A 26,478-nucleotide genomic window follows, 5' to 3' on the forward strand; every position below is an offset into this window, starting at 1 on the left:
TCCCAGTTTCTTGTGCACTTGGCAGGGTTTGAGAAGCTGAAAAGTCCTTGACATAGTGTAGACACTGCAACTACCTAGCAACAAGTAAAACCATCAGTGTGTTATCAACATTATTCTTGTACTAAATCCAAAACACAGCACTATACCAGCTAGTTGAAAGAAAATTAAGTCCACCTCAGCCAAAACCAGGACAATCCCTTTTGCTTCTGCCCAGGAAGTAGTCCACAGAGAGCCTGGAGTGGTGGGTGAAAAGCAGTGCTTTTGGGTGCCAAATTACAAACTGTTTAAAAGGAAAAGATTTAAAGCAAAACTAGCGGGGAAAACTGTGAACAGAGACTGAATACGTCTGGGAAGACAGCACAGCGGCTTTGTTAAAATAGCAGTGTTCCAGCCTATGCAGATCCTGGGGATGATAATACTAGGCCACGATGCTTTGGTAGGGCATTTTTCTGTTGTTGACTTTTTCTAGCACAGAGCAGCATGACTAGACTGTAAAATGACATTATGAGGTGCCAGGTTTGTATCTGACTTGAATCAGACTAAATGTCAGCAGGAAAATACTTTTGTTGGAAACATGCAGTTCCCAAGAGTATTTTAGTCTTTTCTCTTAGCTTTTGAATCTGTTGGGCAACTTCATTTAGTATTTATGGAAGAGTAGGAGAGAAGTTTAAAAACCACCTCACTGGGTATAACAAGGGTGCAGGGAAGCCTCACAAGCAGCAAAATGTGTCAGTTCAAATTTCAAAGCTGCATCCCCATCAGAGCGGAGAGCTGGGCATTCTCTGCCTTGTCATTGGCACCTGTTCCTTACGTTTTGCCTTAATGTGGTTATATTGCCTACTTGGACAGGCTGGAGACTTGTGGAGCAGAACTGTCCTGTGTGAGGGAGGCATTTAGTGAAGCTTTACAGGCAGGCATAAAGCTGTGATAAAACAGTAGCAGCCTGGCTGGTAGCTGTGCTGGGTCCAGCGCTGTGCCAGTGCCATCAGAGATGGAGCAGCTCTTCCCTGGAGTGGCTTGGCTCAGAAAGAAGGGGTTTAATAGCACAAAGGAAGGCTGGATGTGGAGAAGGACGTAGCTTGCCTCAATGAGCAGTGGTACCTGCCTTAACTCTCTGTATTGGTAGGTTCAGTCCCTGCTAATTCATACTCTATATTGAATTCTGTCTGGAGAGAGGAGACTTGCTAGGAGGGAGGGGCAGGAATAGCCCCGCCAGTGCTGACAGGCTGTGGTGGTTCCTGTTGCCCAGGTTCTGTGCTGGCTGCACACACAGGCAGCGCTCATCCTGCATGGGAGTTTGTGGTGCTGGGTAGGCCTGGTGCCACAGTAGCAGCTGCTCTTTCCTCCCACAGTGGGACTAGCCACACTGGCAGGGATGACCCCTGCAATCAGGGTAGGAAGGATGCATATCTTGTGCATGATTTGCTCTCCAGGCTTGCAAAGCATGTGGGAGCTCTCAGTCCACAGTAGGGATGGGTCAGGAGGTGGCATGTCTCAGGAGGAAGCAGTCCTCAGGTCACAAGGTGGCATTCAAGTTATATATTGACTTTAGCTGTCTGTCTGCTGTGTACAGTGTCCCACACTGAGCCATACTGGAAATGATTGTAACAGCAAGCATTTGTGTAATAGATACAAGTCCTCAATTCAAACACCTAGTACACTAGAGCGGTCCACTTCTTTTCAAGGCTGCATGTATTGCTGAGTCCAAAACTGGAGCTGTCTGTTGCTGTGGAGCATGCAAAGGACAGTTGCACTTAGAGAAATCTGCCTGGGAATAGGAAAGGAGCATTTCATCATATAGGCTTATCTTCGACTTGCCTCCACTATGGCATTTGCATTGGTCTGAGAAAGCAGCATCTGTCTTGTTTAGAAGCAATTGGCATGGAGAGATGCTGGCGTACACTTGCCCATGTGACAAGGCACGTCCAAACCGCAGAGGACAGCTCAGCAGCCTCAAGAAGGAAAGCACACGTGATCTGGAGAAGTTGGCTGGAGGCCTGACCAGTGGGAATCCCAGGCGGCTTTGCTGGGTTGAGAGTGTCACTGCTGCCTGTGCTTAGTGGGGACCCTGCTGGAGAACAGGGAGTGCAGCCTGATTTGGTGTATGCCCTTGGCCAAGCATTTGTGTGAGCGCGCTTTTTTTCCATTGCAATCAGGCCTGCTCTGTTCTGATTTGGGATGCCACGACCTCTGCAATGGCACTGAAGAAGCTATGCATCCTCATGCCTCTGCTTCATTGCCCTGCTGCTTGGAACAGCCCACCCTTCCTCATTATGTCATGGGCAGCAAACAAGCAGAGGGATCTTTATGTTAACTCTTGTCCTGAACAGCCATTCTTTCATTAGAAACACAGTGTTATGAGTGGTTCAGATATTCTTCCATGTGCGCTGTCTGCATGTTAACATTTTGGCAGTATGAAAGCAGCTGAAAGCCTGTAGTAGAGTAGATGTAGCCTTTTTTTTTTGGGGGGGGGGGGGGGGTTGGGGGGGGGGGAGGGAAGTACTGTGCACCCTGAGTACAGCACTGCTGCTGGTCTATCTGCCTCTTTTCATGTGACTCCCTGTGTTTAGGGCTGGTGTACCCTCACTCATGCATCTTGGCTGATCTCTTTTAACAAGGATGTTTCAAAAGCATAACCTGTTAAAACCCTGTGAGGGAAACATAGTGGCAGGTCCAAGAACAGTTTTGGCTACAGTTTGGCTACAGCTATCAGATACTAGTTTTGAAAGCCCTGGGGAAGAAAACGATTTTGCACATCATGTCAGATATTTAGAAAGATTTTTATATTCTCCTAGATAAATCCAACAGATGTTTTCTGTAACACTGAGTGAATCCTATGTCTTCCAGAGATCAGTTAATCCATTGCCTGGCTGTGCTCAATCCTCCCTCACACCTGACTGCTTTCACATAGGTAGCAAGCAACTTGGATAGCTATTGCTGGTGATCACTAGTAGCTACTGATGCTGGCTGAGACATGGACACAGTCTGTTGATGTTCTTATCCCTTTCCTGAGCCTCCTTATCTCGTAGGTACATTTGACCCAGCCTGGTACATCTGCTGTGCTTTGTCCTAACTGTTGTATCTCTTTGGGGTGTGACCTGCTCTTTCCTGTGCATCTGTTGTGACTGTGCTGTCTCAGTGGTATTGTGATACTATGAAATATATATATGAACGCAGAGGAGTGCTAAGAGCTTGTGATGGGAGCGCACGCTGCTCCCAAAAGGCCTCTGGGTGGCAGTCAGAGCTCCTAGGCAGACCCATGCGTGGTCCCTGCAGTGGGAAAACTGCTTCTGAGTGTGTTTAATAGAGCAGCTGGGTGCAGCAAGCTCAAGGGCAAGTCACTGACCAAACCAGAGCTGAGATAATCTGCCCGGAGATTGAAGAGTTAGGCACTCTTCCAAGGGCTGATTGGACTAGGGCATTCCTGATAAATGTTTATACGCGGTGAGATGGTGATGTTTTATGCAATTAAGAATGGACTGCCCAGTCAGATGAGAACAGTAGGGGCTTTTGGAGCGGGCTTTCTCTCCAGTGAGGATAGGAAAAAAAGGTGCTCCAATTCAATACAGTGGTGCTGAGGTTCCATTTAATGTGCTGCACTGGCAGGTCCTGAACTGGCCTCTTTGAAAAGAGGCTGCAGTCTGTCTTGAATGGCCATCCCAGAGGGCATGTGCTAGGCAGGACACAAGGCTGTGAGGAGGACTCTGGGCAGCTGCAGGCAGCCAGCCATGAAGGCAAGGAAAGGTGGACGTATCTGTTTGCAGGACACTGTTTTCTTCCCTTTGCCTCCCATTAGTCCTGACTGAGGATGCCATTTTGCTCTTGGTAATATATACGCTGCCACCACTGGCATTTTTTGCTGTTCCCAGCATACCGTTGTCCTCTGTCCTCCTCCTGTGTAGTGTGGCCAACTTGCTGCTGTGAGGAGAAGGAACTCCTTCTCAGCATGGGCTTTATGTTCCTTTGCTGATTCAACCCTCAGAGGCAAAAGGAAGAAGAGTGTCAGCTGGTCCTCCAGAAGGTCTGAGCTTTGGCCCTGGGTTTGATCTGTCTAGAGGCACTTGGAAGGAGTTGGGATGATGGAGGGGACCAAGAATAGTCACATGGGGAAACAGGCTGGATTTCCTAAGGCAGGCAGAGCCATAAGCTATTAAATGCTTTACAGGAAAGGAAGGGACATAGCAACCTGGGGAGTTTTGTCCTCCTGTCTCTCATGCACTGGGATTTCCTTTGAGACAATCACCTGGCAATTGGGATGAATCAAACCTACTGCAATTTGCAGTAAAAGAAGTTTGCTCTGTATCCAGCAGCAGGGCAGACGTGCTACTGGTAGCAAGCTGCTGTCAGCCAGGATGCTGGGGAGCCAAAATGCCTCTCTCATGGCAAGAGGTTGCTGGTTAGCACCAGGGCTGTTGTGCTGCACACCACCTTGCATAGCTCAGCTGGGAGACCTGATACACAGCAGTCGTGTGGTGGTCCTGGCCATAGCTCTTTCCTTGAGGATCCCAGGAGGGGGCTGTCATGGCCTTGCCTTTGGCCTTTGCGTCCTATTGTGTTACACCACTTCACTGCAGCTTGATTTGCCCTTCCCAGGCTGCAGCAGTTGCATTTGCTGGAGGGCAGAGAGGCAAGAGTGTGCTAGTGAGGCTTGCGTGCTTTGTCACACTTTCCCTTGGGGAGGCTCTCAAAGCAGGCTGACGTCAGCCTTCATCCAAGTTCATCTTAAAGCATGTAGTTGGCCCACCTACCCATCCTGATGCCTGAGCTGCAGAGCCTGATGAAGATCTTGCTGCTGTCCCAGTTCATTGCTCCTGTTTTCTGGCAACAGGGACTTGGTTTCTGGAAGTGGAGTAGGTCTCTCCTCCCCTCTGTGTGCATCAGTGGTGTCTCATGCATACATATCGCTTATGGCTGAGGGAGTATCTTACCTTCAGAGAGCTGTGGTTGAGAGCGCATTCCGGGCAGTACCTCACTGCTCACACCCCGTTTGTGTGCTCTTTCCTGCTTTGGCCACTTTCAGAGGTGAGCTGTAGGGCTGGACACCCCCCTGGTCAGAGCGGGTAAAGCTGCTTTTACAAACTGCTCTGAGACTCGGCAGTGTGCATGGCGAGCTGCAGGGCATCCCCATGGCCCGGGGTGTCTGGTCCTGGCTGGCCGCCTTCTGCCCTCTAGTGGGATGCTTTGCAGGAAACAGGTGCTGCACAGCAATTGAGCAGGGGATGCATGAGTGTCCCGTGCCTCGTGAGCCCCACTGAAAATCTGGTATTTGTCCAGAAGCCCAGTCTCAGAGGTGGATATCACCTTGAAAGGCAAACTTGAGTTGTCAAAGTCAGGAAGAATACTGAGGAGCTGCGAAACTGCTGGTATTGAAAGCTTAGCCCACGACCGTGCATCTAATAAGGATGGTAGTGTTGACAAGAATGTATGGAGGGTCAGTGCTGGGAAAGGTGGATGTACTCTAACATTTGTAGGTGGCATGGGAGCTACAGGCAAAACCCAGGAGGCCTGGCTGCTGCCACTTCAAGAAATCAGTGCAAATGTTCAGAAGAATAATCCTGCCCAGAGAATGAGCTGCCACTGACCAGTGGTCAGTAAGCAAAACACTGAACAGCCCAGGATGCTAACAGAAAAAATGTACCATGTCTGCTCAAAAGGAGTGTGAAGTATGCTATTAAGGTTTTATATCTCATTAGTGGCCAGGTGTATCATTCAAAGAGCCCTCATTGCTGCCTCACTTTCCTTTCTAGCCTTCACCTTCCATGTATGATCCTTGTAGAAGTGCTCCTTGGCACCTGTGCCTCCTCAATGCCTGTGTCCTGTGCAAAAAGAGAAGTCTGAGGTTCCTTGTTTACACAGAGCTCAGGCTGCTTCACTGCCAGGCATCTTTGCCAGGTTGTGGATAAGTTTTGGATAGTTGTGCAGCTCCCGTTTTACAGGGTGCTTCTAAAGCTGCTGCTCCCCTCACTGTGTATGGTGGACCCCCAAATCTTTTTGCTGAGACTGTAGGTAGGTCAAAATTGTTTCCTCTCCTTACTAGTTGCTCTCTGGCTTATGGGCAAAGCACAGGCTCAAACCTGCTCCTCCTGTACTGTGCACAGATGTATTTTCATCCTGTTTTACTTCCCTCTCTACCGGCCTTAGGAGCTGTACCTCTTGTTTGTATTCCCCTGGCATCAGGGGCTTTAGAGATGTGTGGCATTCACTGAAACATTGGTCTTGAAATGCAACAGTAAAACTAGCCACTGTGCATGTCATCTTGTGAGCAGCAGTCACCTGTTGGGACAGGAGGTTGTATGAATTTGCAAGCAACAGCTAGAGCCAGTGCTTTTTTGCTGGCACTGAATTTCAGAAAATACATCTGTTACAGGAGCTTTGCTTCTTCAAGATGAACTCGGAGGCCAGGTTGGTGACAGTGCTTCATCAGACTTCAGAGCAAAACCTCCAAATTCGTCATTTAACTAGAGAAGAAGGAAACAGCTGGGAAACTGCAACCTGGAGCAGAAAAAAAAAAAAAAGGCTGAACAACCCCAACTCTCTCAGCCTGTCTTCACAGGAGAGGTGCTCCAGCCCTCTGATCAGCTTTGTGGCCCTTCTCTGGACTCGCTCCAACAGCTCCATGTCTTTCTTGTACTGGGGACCCCAGAACTGGAAGCAGTACTCCAGGTGGAGTCTCATGAGAGTGGAGTACACAGGAAGAATCACCTCCCTTGACCTGCTGGTCACACTGGTTTTGATGCAGCCCAAGATACAGTTGGCCTTCTAGGTTGCAAGTGCACATTGGTGGTTCATGTTGAGCTTCTTGTCCACCAACACCCCCAGGTCCTTCTCCTAAAGGCTGCTCTCAATCCATTCTCCGCCCATCCTGTAGTTGTGCTTGGGATTGCCCCGACCCATGTGCAAGACCTTGCACTTGGCCTTGTTGAACTTCATGAAGTTTGCATAGGCCCACCTCTGAAGCCTGTCAAGGTCCCTCTGGATCAGCAAACTTGCTGAGGGTGCACTCAATCCCACTGTCCATGTTATCAACAAAGACGTTAAACAGCACCAATTCCAATACCAACCCCTGAGGAACGCCACTCGTCACTGGTCTTCAATTAGACATTGAGCTGTTGACCACGTGTCTTTGAGTGTGACCATCCAGCCAATTCCTTATCCACTGAGTGGTTCAGCCGTCGAATCCGTGTGTCTCCAATTTAGAGACAAGGATGTCACGCTGGACAGTGTCAAATGTTTTGCAGAAATCCAGGTAGATGATGTCTGTCACTCTTCCCTTGTCCACCAATGCTGTAACCATGTCATAGAAGGCACCAAATTTGTCAGGCACGATTTGCCCTTAGTGAAACCATGTTGGCTGTCACTGACCACCTCCTTATATTCCATGTGCTTTAGCATAGTTTCCAGGAGGATCCACTCCATGATCTTGCTGAACGCGGAGGTGAGACTGACCAGCCTGTAGTTCCCTGGGTCTTCCTTTTTCCCCTTTTTAAAAATGGGGGTTATGTTTCCACTTTTCCAGTCAGTGGGAACTTCACCAGACTACCACAACTTCTCAAATATGATGAAGAGTGGCTTAGCAACTTCATCCACCAGTTCCTTCAGGACCTGCAGATGCATCTCATCAGGTCCCATGGACTTGTGCACCTTCAGGTTCCTTAGATGGTCTCAAACCTGATCTTCTCCTACAGTGGGTGGTTCTTCATTCTCCCAGTCCCTGCCTTTGCCTTCTGTGACCTGGGCAGTGTGGCTAGAGCCCTTGCCAGTGAAGACTGAGGCAAAGAAGTCATTGAGTACCTCAGCCTTATCCATATCGCAGGTAACCAGGCCTCCCGTTTCCTTCCAGAGAGGGTCCACATGTTCCCTCGTCTTCCTTTTATCACTGATGTACCTGTAGAAACTTTTCTTGTTGCCCTTGATGTCCCTGGCCAGATTTAATTCTATCAGGGCTTTAGCTTTCCTAACCTGATCCCTGGCTGCTTGGACAATTTCTCTGTATTTCTCCCAGGCTACCTGTCTTTGCTTCCACTCTCTGTAGGCTTTCTTTTTGCCTTTGAGTTTGTCCAGGAGCTCCCTGTTCATCCATGCAGGTCTCTTGGTGGTTTTGCCCAGTTTCCTCTTTGTTGGGATGCATTGCTCCTGAGCTTGGAGGAGGTGATCCTTGAATACTAGCTAGCTTTCTTGGGCCCCTCTTCCCTCCAGGGCTTTGTCCCATGGTACTCTACCAAGCAGATCCCTGAAAAGGCCAAAGTCTGCTCTCCTGAAGTCCAGGGTAGGGAGCTTGCAGTGTGCCCTCTCTGCTGCCCTAAGGATCTTGAACTCCACCATTTCATGGTCACTGAAGCCAAGGCTGCCCTTGAGCTTCACATTCCCCACCAGCCCCTCCTTGTTGAGAACAAGGTCCAGCGTGGCACCTCTCCTTGTTGGTTCTTCTGTCACTTGTAGAAGGAAGTTATCATCAACACATTCCAGGAACCTCCTGGATTGCTTATGCCTTACTGTCTTGTCTCTCCAACAGATATCGGGTTGTTTTAGGTCCCCCATGAAGACCAGGGCTTGTGAATGTGAGGCTGCACCGATCTGACTATAGAGGGCCTCATCCATTCAGTCTCCCTGGTCGGGTGGCCTGTAGCAGACCCCTGCTATAGTGTCTCCTGTCCCTGCTCTCCCTTTAATCCTGACCCATAAGGTCTTGGTCAGCTCCTCATCCATCCCCAGGTGGAGCTCCATGCACTCTAGCTGGTCATTGACATAGAGGGTGACACCCCCTCCTCATCTCCCCTGCCTGTCCTTCCTAAAGAGCCTGTATCCTTCCATTCCAAGACTCTAGTCATAGGAGCCATCCCACCACATCTCCATGACGCCAGTGAGATCATAGCCTTGCAGGCGCGCGCATGTCTCCAACTCCTCTTGTTTATTCCCCATGCTACATGCATTTGTGTAGAGGCATTTAAGTTGGGCTGCTGACGAAGCTGGCTTACTGGCTGGAATTCCTTTGTGCTGCACTTCAGGTGCTGTCCTGCTGACCTGTGATCCTTGTCCAGGCTCTGGGCTTCTACTGCTGGCATTGGCATCAAACTGGTAGGATTGGGATGGATTGAGGTTCCCTTCCCTCGGCAACTTTAGTTCTGGGGTATTTTCAAAGTATGACTTCAGTGTCTGAGAACATACTCTAGAAAATTTCACCATTGAGTTTTTAATGCTGTCAGACAGTTGACTCAGTGAGTTCCTGGGTTTGTTCCTTTCTCTCTCTTCCCCCTCTCCCCGTCTTACTTTCATGTAATTGCTTGCAGTTCAGAATCCCAACTTTGAAAGTCAGTGCTTGCTTAGCTAAGGTGAGTGAGAGTGTCTGTGTGCATGTGTGTCAGTGCACACATGCGCATGCTCCTTAGCTGGGGGTGGTGCTGTCAGGATACGTATGTTTGTGTGTATGTGTGTGCTCCTTTTCATTACCATCATCTTAGCTGGGGGTGGTGGCAGTGATGGGTGTGTGAATGTGTGTATGTGTACACATACTCCTGTTTGTTACCTCCTCAGCCAACAGCAACGGTGGAGTGCATGCTCCTGCTTGGTACCAAGTTGAATAAGGAGGTAGAACAGAGTGAGTGAAAAGTAGGAGCTGCTTTATTTTGTTGCATGTTTAAAAAGCCGTGGTCAGGAAAGACGATTTTTGGCTGACTGACCATGCCAGTTAGTGATGGAAAGAAGGCAGCATTGTTGAAGATAATACAAGGAAATGGTGGGTACCTCTCACCAGTAAACAACCAGTGGTGGAGTATAGGAGTACTGGAGTTCCAGAAGTCTGTCAGACTGTCCTGTTGGAGGTCATTTTCCTTGCTGCTATCAGTGTTACACAGTCATTGTTCACCACAACTCGATATAGAGGAAGTCCTTGCAGTAGTTCAACAGCTCAAGAGCAGTTGCTACTTATTCTGTTTAATTATATGAGCAAGTAGATCCAGATTTATAACTTATTTACCAAAAAGTTCAGTGACTTGAGTGGTCAGTTCTGGGCAAGACCATGAAGTAGTTGCCATGGAATTTGGTTGAAGTGTTTGAGAGAGGCATACCATTCTGATCACTGTGGATCAATCCTGTCCTACAGAGATCTGCAGGGATTAGTGCGAGACCCACTGCTGTCCAGTACTGGCACTAAACACCTAGTGATGACACAAATCTGGGTGATGCAGGGATTGGTTAAGTAACAGGTCAAAAGAGGGTCATCAGGGACAGCCAAGCTGCTATGGTGCTCCCTTTTAAAAATTGTGTGCTCTTGTGCTACAGATTTAGACTCCAGAATATGCGTGCTAATCCCTGTAGGAGGGGTAGTGGTATTTTAGAAATCGTTTTTTTTGAGAAGGGATTGGAGTTGCAGGATACAAGCTATACCTGAGCTAGTGAGATCTTTGAGTGAGCAGAGGATGGAAGGGGGTAACCACCTTCCTGCATGTGGTATAGGAAGTACCGGGGCAGAATACAGGGTCTCCCACCATGTAAGAGAGATCTTAAAAACTGGACAGGGGTAGAAAGAGAATAAAGAAGCTTTAAAGTGCCTTATCAGGGATAAAAGAGCTGCCCAAGTGGGCAGAGCTGATCAGTATGCACATACTCTTCCCCAAGCAAAAATACCAGGTACTGACTCCTGAGTGCCTCAGTGAGGAGCATGAAGAGCTAATGAGTGGATTAGTTTGGATAAGAAGCATGTTTCTACAGGGAGAACAACTGCCAGGTAGAATTATAATCTTTAAATATCCTCAAATTAAGACTGGATATCCTTATGGAAGTTTTAATCTTTTGGGGATAACTTTTCCATGCAGGTAACTATCACAACTAGATCAGTGCTGTATGGAAAATTTGAGTAGATGTTCTGTCCTTGGCTTACACATACAAGCCTCATTCTTCTCTGTGGCTTGTCTAGGGACTAGGGACAGTCAAAGTTAGCACTAGTTAGTGATGTTAGCTAAGCTTAGCCTCTTTGCAAGCTTTTCCTTAATACATCTGGTGTAGTTGCTGTACCCCATCTTTCTGGCTAGCACTCAGTCCTGCCCTCCCTGCCCTAGAGGTGAACTCCTTGTCTTTGGCCACGCTCCCCACGTCTCACTCTTAAACTTGCCTAAGTATTTCTGGGGAGCAAGAAGCCTGCTCTAGATGATAAGATTTCTCCCTTCCTACAAGCAGATGCTCAGAGGGAAAGGGTGGACAAAGATAGGATCACTAATTGCAGTGCTGGGGTGTGTATGAGGGCTTAGGGGGCTGTAGACCTGGGCTTTGGCTGAAGGAATCCAGGCCATCTGGCAAAGAGGCGGGCAGAGCTTCCTGACTTCTGGTCTCCACCATGCCCTGCTATCCAAACGCAAAGGACAGAGCAGCAGGGTTGCAGTCACAGTCCAGCAAACCTTCTACACAAGCTAAAATCATTCTAGCAGGGAGAGCAGGGACATGGTAGGAGGTGAGTGCTTGCTAAGCCATAAACCTGTCCAACAGTACTGGCTGTCTGTCCTTCCCTTTCCAATATCATTCCATCTCTGGGCTGTTCTACACTGTTAATGTGCATTAGCCTAGCAAGAGAAGGGGATTTTTCCTTCTAAAAACAACAACAACAAAAAAGCAAGGCGGAACAGCTTTGGACCTGAGAGAGCACAGTGTGTCAGACAGAAAGGCGTTCGATAGTGGTCCATCTGTTCTCCAGGAAGAGTGGCCTAAATCTCAGGTACAGCACACTGGTATCCACAAAAGCCGTGGGTACCACTGGCTGCAGCAATGCAGACATTGAGTGTGGAGCACAGAGGCTAGCTTGCGAAGCATGAGAGTGCTGGTGTTGCTTCTTGTAAAAACGTGTCCAGCCTGCGCTCCCTGACACATACTTCCTCACAAGTAGTCTCCATGGGAGTCCTGCTGCAGGCTTCTTAGGCAGGAGGTTGGGGTGGCTGGCTGTCTCACAGACGCTGACTAATCCTTTGAGCAGCAAAAGTAGTTCTTCTCACTCAGCCTCAGGCTCCTTTATGGGTTTTTCCTGGAAGTGCCACTTACCATACTGAGTCTCCACGATTTGAGGTTGTCAGGCTGGCTCTGCTGTACAAGGATTCCTGTGGGGCTGCTGCCTCCCAGCTTCCCAAGTCAGCTCTGTGTGGTACTGTGCAAGAGAAGACCTGAGCTGTAATGTCTGCATGGGAACATTTGCCTTAACTAAGACCAGGATAAGAGTGGATTTAAGTGCTTTGGTTTATAAATAAACAGCACTGTGGCCAAGGTAGATTTAAGCAGAGCTGGCAACAGCCCTACTTGGGAAGGGATCTCTTTACCACATGGCCTGCTGTTGGACTTCCTGTTGCATGCTAATCCCTTAAGCCTGCTTTAGCTCTGTTAATTTTCCTTCTTTCCTTTTTTCCCCAATGGGCCGTCTCAGTGGCGCATGAATGCCAGTGTTCCTCAGCCAAGCTTGTGCCTGCGGCTGGGCCAAGCATCCAGGCTGCCCTCCGAGCACCGGGTACCATGTGGCAGGGCCCCAGGGATGGTGGTGCCTGAATGTGTCCCATTCTCTCTGTCTTACAGGCTCTGCAGTCTGCGCCTGAAGAAACTCACGGTGCTGAAAGAGCTGGACAAAGAGCTGAGCTCTGTGCTTATTGCTGTGAAGATTCAGGTAGGCTCCTCTCCTTGCTGCTGCCTGATGGCAGCACGCCCATCCTTGTGCCCTCTGTGAAGTGCTGGTCTGTGTGTCCCTTTGCCTTGTGCCAACCCCTTGCTTCTGTCTTGGTTAGCACCACTTGGTTGTGGAGATTTTGGCTCCCAGGCAGGTAGGAATGATGCCCCAGGGACAGCAGCAAGCTGCCTGGTGCTGGTTTGTATCAGGGATGAATTTGGTTAGGCCTCTGCACTGAGACAGAGTGCATCTTACTTCCCTGCCTGCCTCAGCCAAGGCCCTCCTCTCAAGCTCCTGTTCGGAATTTGGTGTCCCCTGTCTCACCGTTCAGATGGGCTCAGCGCTGGGTGGTTTCTGGCAGTGCCCTCCATCTGGATCCCCTCCCTGGGGAGTGAAGGGTGGGAAGGGAATGGTGCAAGGGATCAGCAGCTCTGTGCATGACTTCTGCTGACATTTGCACCCTGTGTGATCTCACTGCTGCCTCTGCTGTGCTCTCCCTTTTTCTGTGCACCCCCCCTAGGCCTGGGGCCTCTACTCTGAACCGGGGGGGGGGAGAGGATCTTTGTCACCAAGGGGAGAGGGAATTTGCCCCCATGCTGGTATGTGCAATTCTCCCCCCTTCCCTCTCTGCAGCTGGTGGTGAAGAGATGGGTCCCTGTGGGTGCAGGCACATCCTTTCTGCCTGCCAAAGGACAGCATGGAAGCAAGATGCCTCTTGAGTATGCTGTCCTCACCACAGCTCCCCTAACTCAGCTGGGATGCTGGTGTCCTTCCTTCGTTCTTGTCAGCTGGCAGAAAAGCTGCTGATCCCATTGAAAGCACTGTGGGGTGGGAGCTCAGCAGCTTTGTGCTCCCACAGAGCTCTTTGTGCAGCATACACTGGGATCTAAATCCTGGATTAGCGCTGGAAGCTGCAGTATTAGTGGAGCTCTGGGAGCCGGGGTTTGCCTTCATGGCAGACCCGATTCACTCACACAGAAAGAATTGAAAGCAAAATGTGTGAAACTTGGGGCCTGGGATGAAGACAGCAGGAGGATGCTGGGGTCCACACACTGTTTATTGGTCAGTGTCCCACTTTGCTGGCCTTTCATCACTGTGTGTATGGTGCCATTCAGGAGAGCTGAAAGCACTGGGCTTTCAGCCCTGATACCCCTGATACTTGTGCCCCTTTGTTGCAGGCTTTAGCAAGGGAACAACCTGGGCAGGAGAGAGCTGCCTGGCCCCTGGAAATGCAGGAGCAGTCAAAGCTGGGCCCCAGATGCCAGCAGCACAGGACTTGGGGGGCTGGGAGACAACTGGGGGCTGTGGGTCCCGCCTAGCTAGGAGGGCTAGGCTGGTCCCTCCTTTTATCTCCTGCATTGTCTGCCCAAGCTATCTGTGCTTCTCTGGACTGGGGAGCCTTGGGCTCCCGTGCAGCCCCCCTTATGCTGGGGCTGTCATGTGCTGAGCACGTATGTCCTCAGCTGCCCCCTCTCTCATGCACTGCAAATGTCAGACCATGGAAGAGGCTGCACGGTGGGACTCCAGCTTTTTCAAACAGATCACCCCCGTCCCCACCACAGGCCCAACTTGCACCCTGTTGGCAAGAGAAACTAACAGGCCTCAGCGGTGACTGTTTGAGGCCACAGGGGCTCTTCACTGCAGGGCTCCTTTCCCTGCCAGGGAATGGAGTCTGCATTCAGGGTCTTAGTCTAAACATGGTCACCTCCTCTCTGTGTGGCCACATACCTGTGGCTGCATGCTGATGTAGGCTCCCTGCAAAGCTGAAGAAAACTGAAGGAGAATGTTTCTGCCCACATGACCCTGTGGCTCAACACTCAATGTGGGAGTGAGGTGGACTTGTGTGCCTCCCCAGGCTGCTTCCACCTGCCTGACCAGCCGCCTTGGCAGGGTTGGGGGCTGCTGAGCCTTCCTGGAAGGCAGATGGAATCTGTAGGCAGCTTCAGCACAGCCTGCCTACAGAATGGCCTCAGATGGATCCATCCCTCCTGCTCCTCTCCTAGGTAACAGATGAGTCATGCTAGCAAAAAGCTGTTTGAAGGCTGCCCAGCGAGTGTTGCCATCTCCATCTTTTGGATGGAAACAGATGATGCCTGTAATTTGTGGAGGACTTGCAAGTTTCCAAGGGGGCAGCTGGGGACTACTGGAAAGGGGAGCTATATTTTCTCCCATTTCAGCAGTAGCTCTGTTGGGTTGAGGAAGTTGCCTGTCAGGAAGTTGCTGCTCTGAAAGGCAGATTGCATGGAAACAAAGCTCTGACCCTGCCCGACTGGGGCCAGCACCAAGACAACAGCCCCAGCACTGGAAACAGTCTGGTCAATGAATGTACATGACCCAAAGTATAGTTTAAGCCTGTCTAGAATATCTGATCTCCTTCTCGCAGTGATCATGCCCTTCTGGTCTTGAAAGACAATTTCCAAGTGTGGCATGTGCTGTTATCTGTTCCTTCATCTGAAAAGACCTCTGTCAAAGGACTAAGGGAACTTTCTATGTCTACAGAACTTACCCATTTCCCAAAGGTGATTTGAATATTTAATGTTCAGTGGCTTCCAGTGAGATAAAGTGTGAACTACTGTGAAAAAGGGGACTTGCTCTCATATTACTTGAGTGGTTTTTAAACTTTTATCCCTCATTATTTGTTTTAACAGACTGGAGATGTCATAGAGCATTTCCTTCTGTGTATTGTTCAGCATGGCATTAAGAGATTGAGATGTGCCTGGCTCAGCTGCATAAAGGTGCAGGTATCTATCCTGGCATTGTAACTGATTATGGTGTGAAGGGCCACTTGGTGCTGCCTCTCAGCAGAGAGACAATAATTCAGAAACACCCAGTCTTGAGCCGTGAATAGGGGAAACAATCAAAGAAAGAAGAAAACAAGCCCCAGCACTCCAAGAACTTTCAACTCCTGTGACAAGTGCTGTGGGAGGGATACAGTTCCTCCTGCAGCTGCTTCCAGGATGTGGCTGGTGACTCAGGATCAACCCTTGGTGCTGCTGTAGAGGGATGATGCTGACAGCCCCTACATAGCGGACCAGAATGTGTGCTACAAAATAGGCCAGGCTGAGAAGCTTGTTTGGCTCTGCCAGGCCTGCCTGCTGCCACAGCCCTGCTCCCTGCAGGAACTTGTATTTTTTACTCCTCCTTCCTATGCATGGAAGGTACTTGCAGAGTTTTCTGTTTACACAACACTCATGCTTTGTTTCTAATCTTTTTGCAACCACTAGTAGGGTTTTCCACTCCTACCTGAGCAATTCCAGCTACCCCCTAAATAACTAAATTTGCTGATGATATTTAATGGGCTATTCTCTCCCAAAATGCACCTTTAGACTGAATTCTGGGTAGTGCTTTGCTGTCTGCCTTGGCCTGCTCTCCCGTACTATGTTAGTTCTCCCTCCTTTTCCAGGTTTGGTGTGCACTTCTAGCCTCCACACTGTGTTTTAAACAAGACCTATCAGGACAGATTTATACCTGAAATTTGGGATTGTACCTTGCAAACCAGGCCTGGGCATCACGTGCCTGTGTATAGTAGTGAAAGCTCCTGTATGTTTTCAGTCTATTAGGTAGTGAAGATCCATGACCACAACCTCTCTCTATTGCTTTTCACTTCCTTGACAGTCTTTGTCATCTGTGATCTTCGCTGTAACAGTCTGTTATTAAGTTTTCCTGTAGTACTGATGGTGATGCTTAACTGTTCTGCTCAGAAATTGGTCTTGCCTGACATTACTTGAATTGCAGAACAGCTGAACTACATCAGGTGCTCAAGGTCATGTCCAGTTGAGATTTGAATTTCTCAAGGGATGGAGAATCCTCAGTCTTCCTGTGTCCTGTCCTAAGGTTTGACTGCACTCATAGAGAAAAAAAATCCCAGCATCTAATGGTAATTTCATATGTTCCAGCTTATCTGCTGCCTCTGACTCTGTCCCTGTGCACTTCTGAGAGGAGTTCAGTTCTGTCTTCTCTGCACCCTCCTTGCTAAGTGTCTGTAGGCAACACTAAAGTATCCCTTCACCTTCTCTTTTTCCAGCTGAACAAACCCAGCTTACTTGGCCTCTCCTAGTATGCTTTGTGCTCCAGCCCCTGACCATCCTGATGTCTTCTGCTGGACTTGCTCCAGTCTGTCAATGTCTGTCTCGTACTGGGGAGCCCAAACTGGCTCTGGAATCCAGTTGTGGTGTCGCCCATGCTGAATAGAGGGGAAGAATCCCTTTTCTCTGCCTGCACATTTGCTGAGGCTGAGATTGGTGTCATTGCTGCAACAGAACATGCTGCTGATGTAGGGGTACCCAGGATCCCCCCCTGTCCCTTTCTGCAGTTTGTCATGCTGCCTGGGGTTCTTCCCAGGCAGCAAATTCATGGGATGTCCTACAGAAGGACTTTGCTTTTGCCTTTATTGAACCTCATGAGGTTTGTGTTGGCCTTACTAGAAATCCCAAATTGTTCTTAACTCCCTGTTGCTGATAGGCAGATAGTAGCCTCCAGGTGCTAGTTTCTAATCAGTTTAACTGGAGCAATGCTAGTTTGTGCTGGGTCGTGATTTGCTCCTGAAGGTGATCAGTGTTTCCCACTGGATATGTGAGTGCCATCCATTTCATGAAACCTAGCCTACCTTGCAGGCTGAACTTGGGCTTTAGGTAGTGGCTTTACCTTGCTGAGAGGACCGTACCTCATGCATTTGCAGAAAATGTCTAGCCCCATGTCCTGAGTGCTATACTCCATGATGCCCTGGGAGCTGGTCCTCTGGCTGAGCTTAGACATTATAATCTCTCTCCCTTTGTGTGACCCCATCGGCCAGGTATCTCCTAGGGCTTGAGCTCAGCCAGGACACAGCCTGCCAGGTCATTGCACCCATGAATAACTGGTCTGGACCTAAAAACTGCTGCTGCTTAGGGGTCTTTGAGCTCTGCTGCTGCTCCCTTCTGCTTGCATTGTGATAATGAACCAGCCTTTGTCCCAGTCCTTGCAATGCCACATGGACGAGCACTGGCATTGCATTGAAGGTCAGAGCCTTGGATTGGAGCTGGGTGTGTAACTTTCATACTGGTAAATGACAGTAACACACAGGACTGAAATGTTTATGAAACTTTCACTCACTGGACATGCCACCCAAGCTGTAACTTGATCCCCAGAAATAGTAACTTCAAGAGGAATAATTGCACCCATATGTGTGTTTTGATGAAAGAACAAATCTTTGGTGGATAATCTCTCTGCAACAAACAGCAAATGGTAAATGTACTAAAGCAAATTGTCACTGTCAGAGTGACCACCTATCATCTCTTATTAAAGAAGAGTTCAGGAAGGAGGAGTCAGTGCGTTTTTGGCCAGGAAAGATCACAGATGGTGAAGGGGATGAGCTCCACCTCTTCAGTTTTAGGAAGACCTTTCACAGGAAAACCTCGCTCCTGGCACAGTCGCTGGGAACAGTGTTGCAGGCAGCTCAGACTGGGCCTCTTGAAAACTAAGGAGGGTTTCGCTAGAGCTTCTTTGCTCGGGTGTCTCTGAGAACCGTAATGCTACATCACTGCAAAATGTGGAGGCCTTTCTTGCCTCCCCTCTGTAGGTTGTTTGGGGTTTTTTTTTCCCCTTCCTAGCATGGGTAACACCGGCAACGGAGGTGCAAGAAAGGCCTTACATCAGCGCCACCCAGGCGTGCTGGACCCTGCTGAAGTTCCCATCAGCAAGCTTCCTTGGTGCTCACTGGATGCTGAAATACGCCTGTGCCCATTGCCATTCTGTTTGATTGCAGAGGGGATGTAGCTGTAGTTTCCTTTATGGTGCCACCTGCATGGTCCTGTCATGACTTGGGCTGCTGTCCCATTTGCAGTGGAGATGAAGAGCTAGGGGCTCTGACCTCACCTACCTTTAGCCAAATCTAGGATTCATCTAAGTTGCTGAAGGGTCTCTGGCCATGGCATCTGTCAGGATCAAGCTGGGAAAGGTGTGGGGATGCAATGAGGTCCTGACAAGGAGCAACACAGATGAGGTGGGACCCGGTTCCTCTGGATTGCTGTGCCTATTTGGTTAGCTTTGACCCATCTGCCCACAGTTTAAATTAAGGAGTGCTCACAAAAGGAATGATAACTGATTTGCAAGAACAGCAGTACTGGCCTATCTTGTTGCCTCCCTAAATCAATGTCTCAGCTTGCTGGCCCATTCACAGGGAGGCAGGAGAGAGTGAGGAAGCACCATGGGCTATTTTATGCTTGGACCTGGTCCCACAGCCCTGCAGGGACACAGATACTGGGTATGGGCCTTCTGGGGGGGTCTGTGAGTTGTGCCACCCTGGGACCAAGAGAGCCTGGTGCATGCAGGTAGCATCCCAGGTCATTCAGTGTCTGTCAGCAGCCAAGCCATGGAGATAGTAAAGATAGGACAGAAGTAAAGGAGAGAAATGGAGTGGGCATGTGGTTAGAGTGCCTCTCTTACTGCCCTCCTGGGGCAAAAAACCATTTGTATATGTGGAGAGATACGGACTGTTGCCCAAGGAAAAGACTAGAAGTTTTCTGAGACACAAGCTGGGCAAGCGGGACACCCCTGTTCCCCTGGACGATCCTGCCTTGGTCCCAGCAGAGCCATCCTGACAGCCATGCTTGGGCAGTGGTCGACACTGGATCCATCTCCTGTGAGGTGGACATGTGCTCCAGGACCTGTTCCTTTCCTGGCTAGGCAGTGTGTTAGGACTCTTTCCTTGCCCTGCTGGTGCCGTATGCATGGCTCCCTCTGGCTCTAGCAGTGTTCCCCTCCACGGCGTCCAGTGGGCCCCAGGTGCAAGGAGCCGGATTAAGCAGAGCAGGCTTGGGGAAAGCAAATGCTCCCTGGCAGGTGGGTAAGGAGAGGGGGCTGTTGGCAGCTCAGGAGAAACTGCAGGATTTTGCGAAGCATTGATTGATGTGTGTAAGGTGGATCTGTGAGGTGGAACAGAACAGAGTTAAGGCACTGGCTCTTTCCTTGTGGACTGTGAACACCAGTGACTTGTATGTGTGGTGCAGTGGAGTCTGTGGCCAAGACGCTCCAGCTTAGCTATGTGCATCTACCAATCTTCTTGTAGGGTTCAAAGCGAGTTTTGAGATCAAATGAATACGTCCTCCCGCCTGGCGGCCTGATGGAGACTGAGCTGGAGCTGACCTTCTCGCTGCAGGTACCTTGTGTTGCCTGGTCCCCTGGGCTCCCTGGTGCTCCCCTCATCTGGCATTTCTCAGCAAGCATGGCTTTGGGGGCTCAGTGTGAAGGGGGCAGCCTCTGAGGAGGGGCCTGCTGTGGTTGCCCATGCTCAGATCATAACAGCACAGATTCCTGCTGCTGGCCAGCTGCTCCGTTGCTCCAGGGGTTGTTTTTCTGGGCAATGTGGATTTGGAGGATGATGCGGAGTGCAGGTGGCCTTTGAGGGGCACCTCAAAGCTCAGCAGGTCCGATCCTGCTGTACGTCAGCACTGAGGAAGAGTTTTCTATCCGTGTGTCATGCTGAGCCCTGCCCTCATGCTGCCCTCTTCCCTGTGCTTCCCTTCCCTAGTACCCACACTTCCTCAAGAGAGATGGCAACAAGCTGCAGATCATGCTGCAGCGGAGGAAGAGATACAAGAACCGCACGATCCTGGGCTACAAGACCCTTGCAGTGGGCATCATTAACATGGCTGAGGTACAGGGTGCTGGGAACAGAGGGGAGCTTCGCATGGCCTCCCCGTGCCAGTGCTGGGAAGGGAGCTGGGCTGGCTGGCAGGCGCTCAGTGCTGTGAGTGCTCTGGCTTGTTGGCTGACTATAATACAGAGGGGGTTGCTTGCCAGCTGCCATTGTGTCACCACGGCAGGGGTCTTGTCTGTCTGCCTAGGTGATGCAGCACCCGACGGATGGCGGGCAGCTTCTGGGCCTCCACAGCAACATGAAGGACGTGAACATCCGAGTGGCTGAAATCAGCATCTACTCTTTGTCCAGTCAGCCCATTGACCATGAGGACGGGAACGTCCCCTCAGGTCCTAAAATCAAAGCTTCAGGTGTGTTAGCGCTCATCACAGACCTGAAGGCAAGCCTTTGGGACAGGACATGGGTAATGGAGTGCGTCCCCATGTTTCTGCCAGAGATACCGATCATTTCACAGCATCATGCTTAGCTGTGGCATCTGCACTGTCTGCTTTCAGATCGCTCCCCAGACATTGACAACTACTCTGAAGAAGAGGATGACAGCTTCTCCTCAGAGCAGGAAGCCAGTGATGATGCTGTGCAGGGTCAGGTAAGGAAGGCCTGGCAGGATGGCTTATGTCCTGGTCCCATTTCTGGGGCAAGAGTCATGGATTGAGGGTCTTGATCACCCTGAGTCCTCTCATCTCCCTTGTAAACATTGATCATGGTTTCAGAGGGCAGAGAGCCACAGTACCTGACAGCAGGAAGAACTGTGGACTGCTGTCAAGTCCATGGTGGGGCAAGGGACTTTGAAGAGCCATAGATCTCGCCCACGTGTCCTTGGAGCTGTCTGGTCTACAGCATAAACCCCTGCTGAGACACCTCCACCTTGCACCACAGTTCTCTCCTGTCTCCCTGTGATAATGGGCCAGAAGCTGCCCTCTCTCTGAGAGAGAACAAAGCTTTTAGGAAGAAGTACAGTCTGGGTCTGAAAATGAGCAGAGGCAGCAGACCCATCCCAGCACTGTGGTGAGCTGTGCCACTGCTGTTTGCTGTCTTCTTGTTGTGGTGCCTACACTCGAGGTCAAAAAAAGACTTGTGGTAGCATGCTGATCAAGCACAGGGACAAACCCCTGTTCAGGGTCCTCCACATTACCTGTCCCATCATGCTGGGTTAACACATCAGGGCCCCATGTCCCTGGGAGCTGTGTGTATTGTTAAGGCTGATCCCTGGAAGAACACTTTTTGTAAGCTCAGGTGCTGTGCTCTCTGAGCTAGCCCTGGAGAGCAGGAGGGCAACACATGGGTCACAGGGAGGCTGGTGAGAGAAGAGTTTTAGGTTGTAACAAGGACTGTTGCAGAAAGCTGCTGTCTCTCCTTTGAATCTTGCTGGTGCATGTCCACCTGGTGGGGCCTTAGAGCAAAGGTGCTGGGGAAGAAGGTCTATGGGGGGACAGTGCTAAGGAGGGAGAAGGAGCTGCATGGAGAGAGGTGGGAGAAGCGAGAACCAAGACTCTGGGAGCAGAGTGGACCAAAGCTTTTCAAAATGGGGGACAAGTGTGGGGCAGGGCAACTTCTAGGAGATGCTGCTCCCTGCAGGACTGTTGCAGAAAGCTGTTGCTCTGATGTGCTGTGACATTTTGTCTGCAGGATCTGTTTGATGAAGAAGATGACTTGAGGAAAACCAAGAAGGCTAGGAGGAAAATGATCCGAACCACATCAATGACCAGAGTAACATCAGCATTTACAACGTGATCAAAGGGATGGAAGAGATTCACTTCCTCCCCTCCCTGCAGGGAGTGAGGGGGGTTTGGGAGGGATGCCGGCAGTGGTGCAGAGCAGGAGAGAGAGCACTTGGCTCTGAGAAGAAGGGGCAGACCTCTTGTCATTAATGAGTTGGCTTGCTGCTCAGAGCTGTACCCCAGCTAATGGTCTGTACTGTGTTTAGCCTGGCTTCACATCAATGACGATCTGTGTGCAACAGTTTTGACTTGCTGCTGTGACACGGTCTCTTCTCTTTCCCTCCCTGAAGAAGGGGAAGGTTGGTGCAAGGAAACGTGAACCACAAGTAGCTCCTCTGCCTATCAGCAGAAGGGGGAGCTGCCCTGCCAGCCCCCTGCTCTCCAAGCATCTCCTTGTCCCCAACTGTTTCAGCCCTGCAGATCCCTGGACACCCTCTTCCTGAGTTTGTTCCCTGTCTTTTCTTGCTTGAAGGCAGCATTTCTCAACCAGATGGTACGGGGAGAAAGGGGATTTAAATGGAGAGAAAGTGCTATTCCAGCCTGTAACAGAGACAGTCTGAGTCCTTGCACCCTCCCTCATGCCCAGATACAGTGGCTTCTTGCAGAATACAGATTTAGTCCAAATCCTACAGCAAATTTAAAGAGCAAGGGAGGTCATAGCTGACCTTGAGCCTGTGGACCCAGAAGGGAGCGGGCAGCTGTTAAAGAGAGCAACTGTGGCCTGTACATTAGTCATCTTGGAATGTGGGTTTATAGTTTTGTTGATCTTTTTTCTTCCCTTGTTTTATTTTAGCAACCAAACTTCAAGCAGAAATTTGTGGCTTTGCTGAAGAGATTTAAAGTGACAGAGGAGGTAAGAAGCAGGAAGGCTGCCCCACTTGGCAGTGTCTTCTGTAGATGTATGGGTGTCAGAGTGCTGGTTCCCACTCAATGGGAGCACAAGGCATGAGCTGCACATGCTCAGGGATGTTACCAAAGATGGTGTGAGACATGACACGGACTGGGCTTTGGCTTTTCTGAAGCCTTCTGCCTCAAGAAGGCAGCTCTGAGCCTCATGCTCAAATCAAAACCACCTTTCTGTTGGGGAGAGGGGCCAGGAAAAGAAGGGTGCTGTCATACACTAGCTCTGCCTCAGAAGGTGGCATTGCAGGGACAATCCTGTACATGACTAAGAGCAGACTGACATCAGCCTGGGGGTAGCTGGCCTTGGCGGGGAGCCTGCACTGAATGTGCAGCACAGCCAGTGGAGGTCCTTTCAGGTGTCTTAACTCCCAATAAGTATGACGGGTATCTGTGATTCCTTCAGATGTCACACTCATGGCACCCTCCTTTGGCCCAATGGCAGTGTCACTTGCTTCTTCCACAGCCTGGATTTGGCTCCCTGAAGTGGGAACAGTGCCATGGTGTGCATCGTGGCTGGGAGAGAGCTTGTATGTCCCTGGCCTGGCATGCAGGTGACTCCATATCTCTTCGTTGTCCTCTGGCCTTGGTCCCACAGGTCCTGGACTCTGACCCTGTAGACCAGACCCAGGAGGTGGAGGAAGACTTGGGCTTGCTCTATGACAGCCTGGAAGAGTGCAACAACAGTGACAGTGGACCGGAGATTGAGGACAATGAGAGTGTGCACAGCACACCCAAGCCCACGCTGAGGTAAGGGTTGCAGGGAGTCATAGGCAGAGAGCACAGTCTATGGGACCTGGAGAAATGGCCTCTGACACTTTCATGTTGCTTGTGCTAATGCAGGCATTGTCTTGTCTTCTCTCCCATTGCCATCTTCTGTTGGCACCACTGAGCTCCTCACTAGCATATCCTGTTTAATAAACTTGAATCTGCCCATTAAAACTGCCTTCCTTCACCTTTAGTCTCATTTAATTTCCTGCCAGTCCAGCATCTGACATTTACTGATCTGCTGGAAGATCTAAGCCCCCACTATTCCCAGCTCTCGTATCTTTCTGCTGACAGTCCTGGCCTTCTCCAGGCTCTCCACACTGAAGCATGCCTGTCTTTTGAGGACTTTGTGACTGCTTGGGCTAGTCCTTGTGTCCCTGCATGCTGCATTCCCACCCTTTGTGGAGACATATGACTAGCAACCATCAGCAATGTCCCTCACTCCATTCCGCAAGCACCAGGTGGCTTGACTTGCTCTGCCAAGCACTGCTGGCTTAGCACAGACGTCTCCAGTGGACTGTGCAGTGAAACCAGGCTTTTCTCCCACATCTTCTGCATTCACCTGGCCTCTCTGCTCATGGCTGTTCTGTTTCTGTGCTGTCCTTTTGTGAGAAAGTTGCCTTTTATTGTCTTTCTATTTGGCTGCCTCACAGTGTGCTGGGTCTCTTCTAGCCAAGCCAAGCTTACTTGCCATTATTGTTTCTATAGTTCGGTATTTAAATATAATTTGGATTAGTTGGAATCCCTGCTGAAGGTACTTAGCAGAGGTAGCAGACTTGGTCTGCCACAGGCAAACAGTTTGAAATTAAATCAGGAACCCATGGGGCACTGGGGAAGAAACAGGAACGTGACAGAAGTCATGTTTTTCGCAAACCCACAAGTTGTCATGAACGAGACAGCAGGCGCATGGGCAAGGGGGAGCTGCTTAAGGGGTCTGCTTGGACTCTCATAGGAGTTTCACATGGTCTGTCATCAAAGGCTTTAAACAAAGGTGCTGTGGGAGAAAAAGGAAGGTCTTTTTGTGGTCAGATAACGGTTAATGTATGTACACTATGTAAAACTGTATAAACTGTAAGAAAAGTCTATTGAGAATATTTAAATGTAAGACCCTGCCATGGTTCTGCAAGTGCTTGCTTGCAAATATCTGGTCACTGGGAGAGCATCCCAGAATAAGTGCTGGTTTGGGCTTGTACCTGCCATTACAGTCTTCCTTAGTTAGGTGTTTGCTGCTGTCTCTGTAGGTAAGCCCATTGGGCCCTGGGCTGTTTTTCATCCAGTTCACAGTGTCCCTAGCTTGGTTTGCTCTCTAGTGCTTCAGTTTCTGGCAGTGCTGAATGTGTATCATCTCCTTGAATTCACATTAATGGGTCTGTACTTTTTCTAAGAAGATGTGGGAGCTGACTGCCAAGGTCTTTAGTGTAGACTGCATGGTTCTGAGGCCCTGCATAGCCTTCTCAGCTGGTGATGACCTTCCAGCCTAGCCTTTAAATTCAAGATGTGATCCTCACATTGGATTATTTATTGTCATAGGCAGCCTTGCTAGACACTGTGAAAGTCTCTGTGGAGCAGGGGCATTAAGGTAGTCAGTCCTTAGGGGTGAGCAGTGGCCGGTGCCCTGGATTGGGCCAGTGGTATTGGGAGCAGATAGCCATCCTTTTGTTCAGCCAGGGTGGCCACACAGCTGAAGGCTGCTCCTGCACTGCGGTGAAACTGGAGCTAGAACTGAGGCTGTTAGATAAGATCTCAACAGTGAGAGCCTTTGAAGATCAGAGGTGAAGAGGCAAATGTCTCCATAGCTGACTGGAAAGTGGATGGGGAGGAGGGGGCTAGTTCGTTGAGAACAGGAGGAGGCTGTGCAAGAGGGCTGGGATTTACCTAAATCTCAACCTGCTGAGACTCAGACTCAATTGTGCCTGTAGGAGAGCCTTTAAACTGTGGAACAGGGAAAGCTGAGAGTTGCAGAAGAGCTTTATGCTCAGTGTGACACATCCTCTAGGGATGAAAGCTTCTGAACTGCAAGTGAGAGAGGGCAGAAGCAGGCACAGCTTCCATGGGGAAGGGGGAGACATGTCGGGTGTTGAAAGCCAGACCAAGTGTATACAATCTAGACACATTCAATATCTAAGAAAAAGGAGGGGATGAAGATACCTTTTTGAGGTGCCAGTGGTACCAGGAGTATGTGACATTCTGGTGGGATTATTGGGACAGTTCAGAGGAGTATGGGAGAGATGCTGATTGGGTGGGTGAATTATTAAAAAACTTACATAATTCTTTGGTTTGACTCAAGTTATTAACATAGTCTGTATGGATTGAAATTTCTGGCTGAGAAAAGGCAAGTGTAGAGTAATGACTGTACAGGGTGGTGACTCTAAACCTGTAGCTTTGGTAAATGAACGTGTCATGAAGCAGCTGGTCACAGAGCCAGTGAGAGGAAAATTGAGCCTTGACTTCTGCCAGCCAGTGTATAAACACTGCTGCTGAAGAGCTGCTCTGTGGTGGGGACCATCATTGACTGAGATGAAATGTCCTTGTAGGAGCAGTAAAAGCAAGTGGCAGCACAGTGTGCTGTATACAGATGAGGAAAGATGTTGAAAGGAAAGTAAAAGGAGCAGCCAGGATGTTCAGAGGTTTGTAGCTATCCTGCAGAAAGCTGCGGATATATCCAGATGAGGACAATAGAAAATACTGGAAACTTTGGCAGAGTCCTAACAGAAGAACTGCTCCTACGCTTCTGTGGCCATCCCTGGAAACCTGCAACCTGGTATCCCCATCTGCACGCCAGGTGAATCAGGAGAAACTTTTCCTGGGAGTTAGTGAGCAAA

The 26,478-nt window shown here is 49.8% G+C and overlaps 1 protein-coding gene across 1 annotated transcript in view; it reads left to right on the forward strand.

Moving 5' to 3' along the window:
• LOC104639305 (phosphofurin acidic cluster sorting protein 2) overlaps positions 1-26,478 on the forward strand; it is a 72,717-nt gene that overhangs the window by 38,645 nt on the left and 7,594 nt on the right. Inside the window, exons 2-9 of the mRNA XM_075749535.1 lie at positions 12,547-12,634; positions 19,680-19,769; positions 20,142-20,267; positions 20,458-20,620; positions 20,765-20,856; positions 21,897-21,977; positions 22,782-22,841; positions 23,487-23,638. Of these exons, the coding sequence (XP_075605650.1) occupies positions 12,547-12,634; positions 19,680-19,769; positions 20,142-20,267; positions 20,458-20,620; positions 20,765-20,856; positions 21,897-21,977; positions 22,782-22,841; positions 23,487-23,638 (852 nt within the window). The remainder of the gene's footprint in view (positions 1-12,546; positions 12,635-19,679; positions 19,770-20,141; positions 20,268-20,457; positions 20,621-20,764; positions 20,857-21,896; positions 21,978-22,781; positions 22,842-23,486; positions 23,639-26,478) is intronic.

Source organism: Balearica regulorum, chromosome 3, assembly GCF_011004875.1.
Source record: "Balearica regulorum gibbericeps isolate bBalReg1 chromosome 3, bBalReg1.pri, whole genome shotgun sequence".
In the NCBI taxonomy this organism is placed as follows: Eukaryota; Metazoa; Chordata; class Aves; order Gruiformes; family Gruidae; genus Balearica; species Balearica regulorum.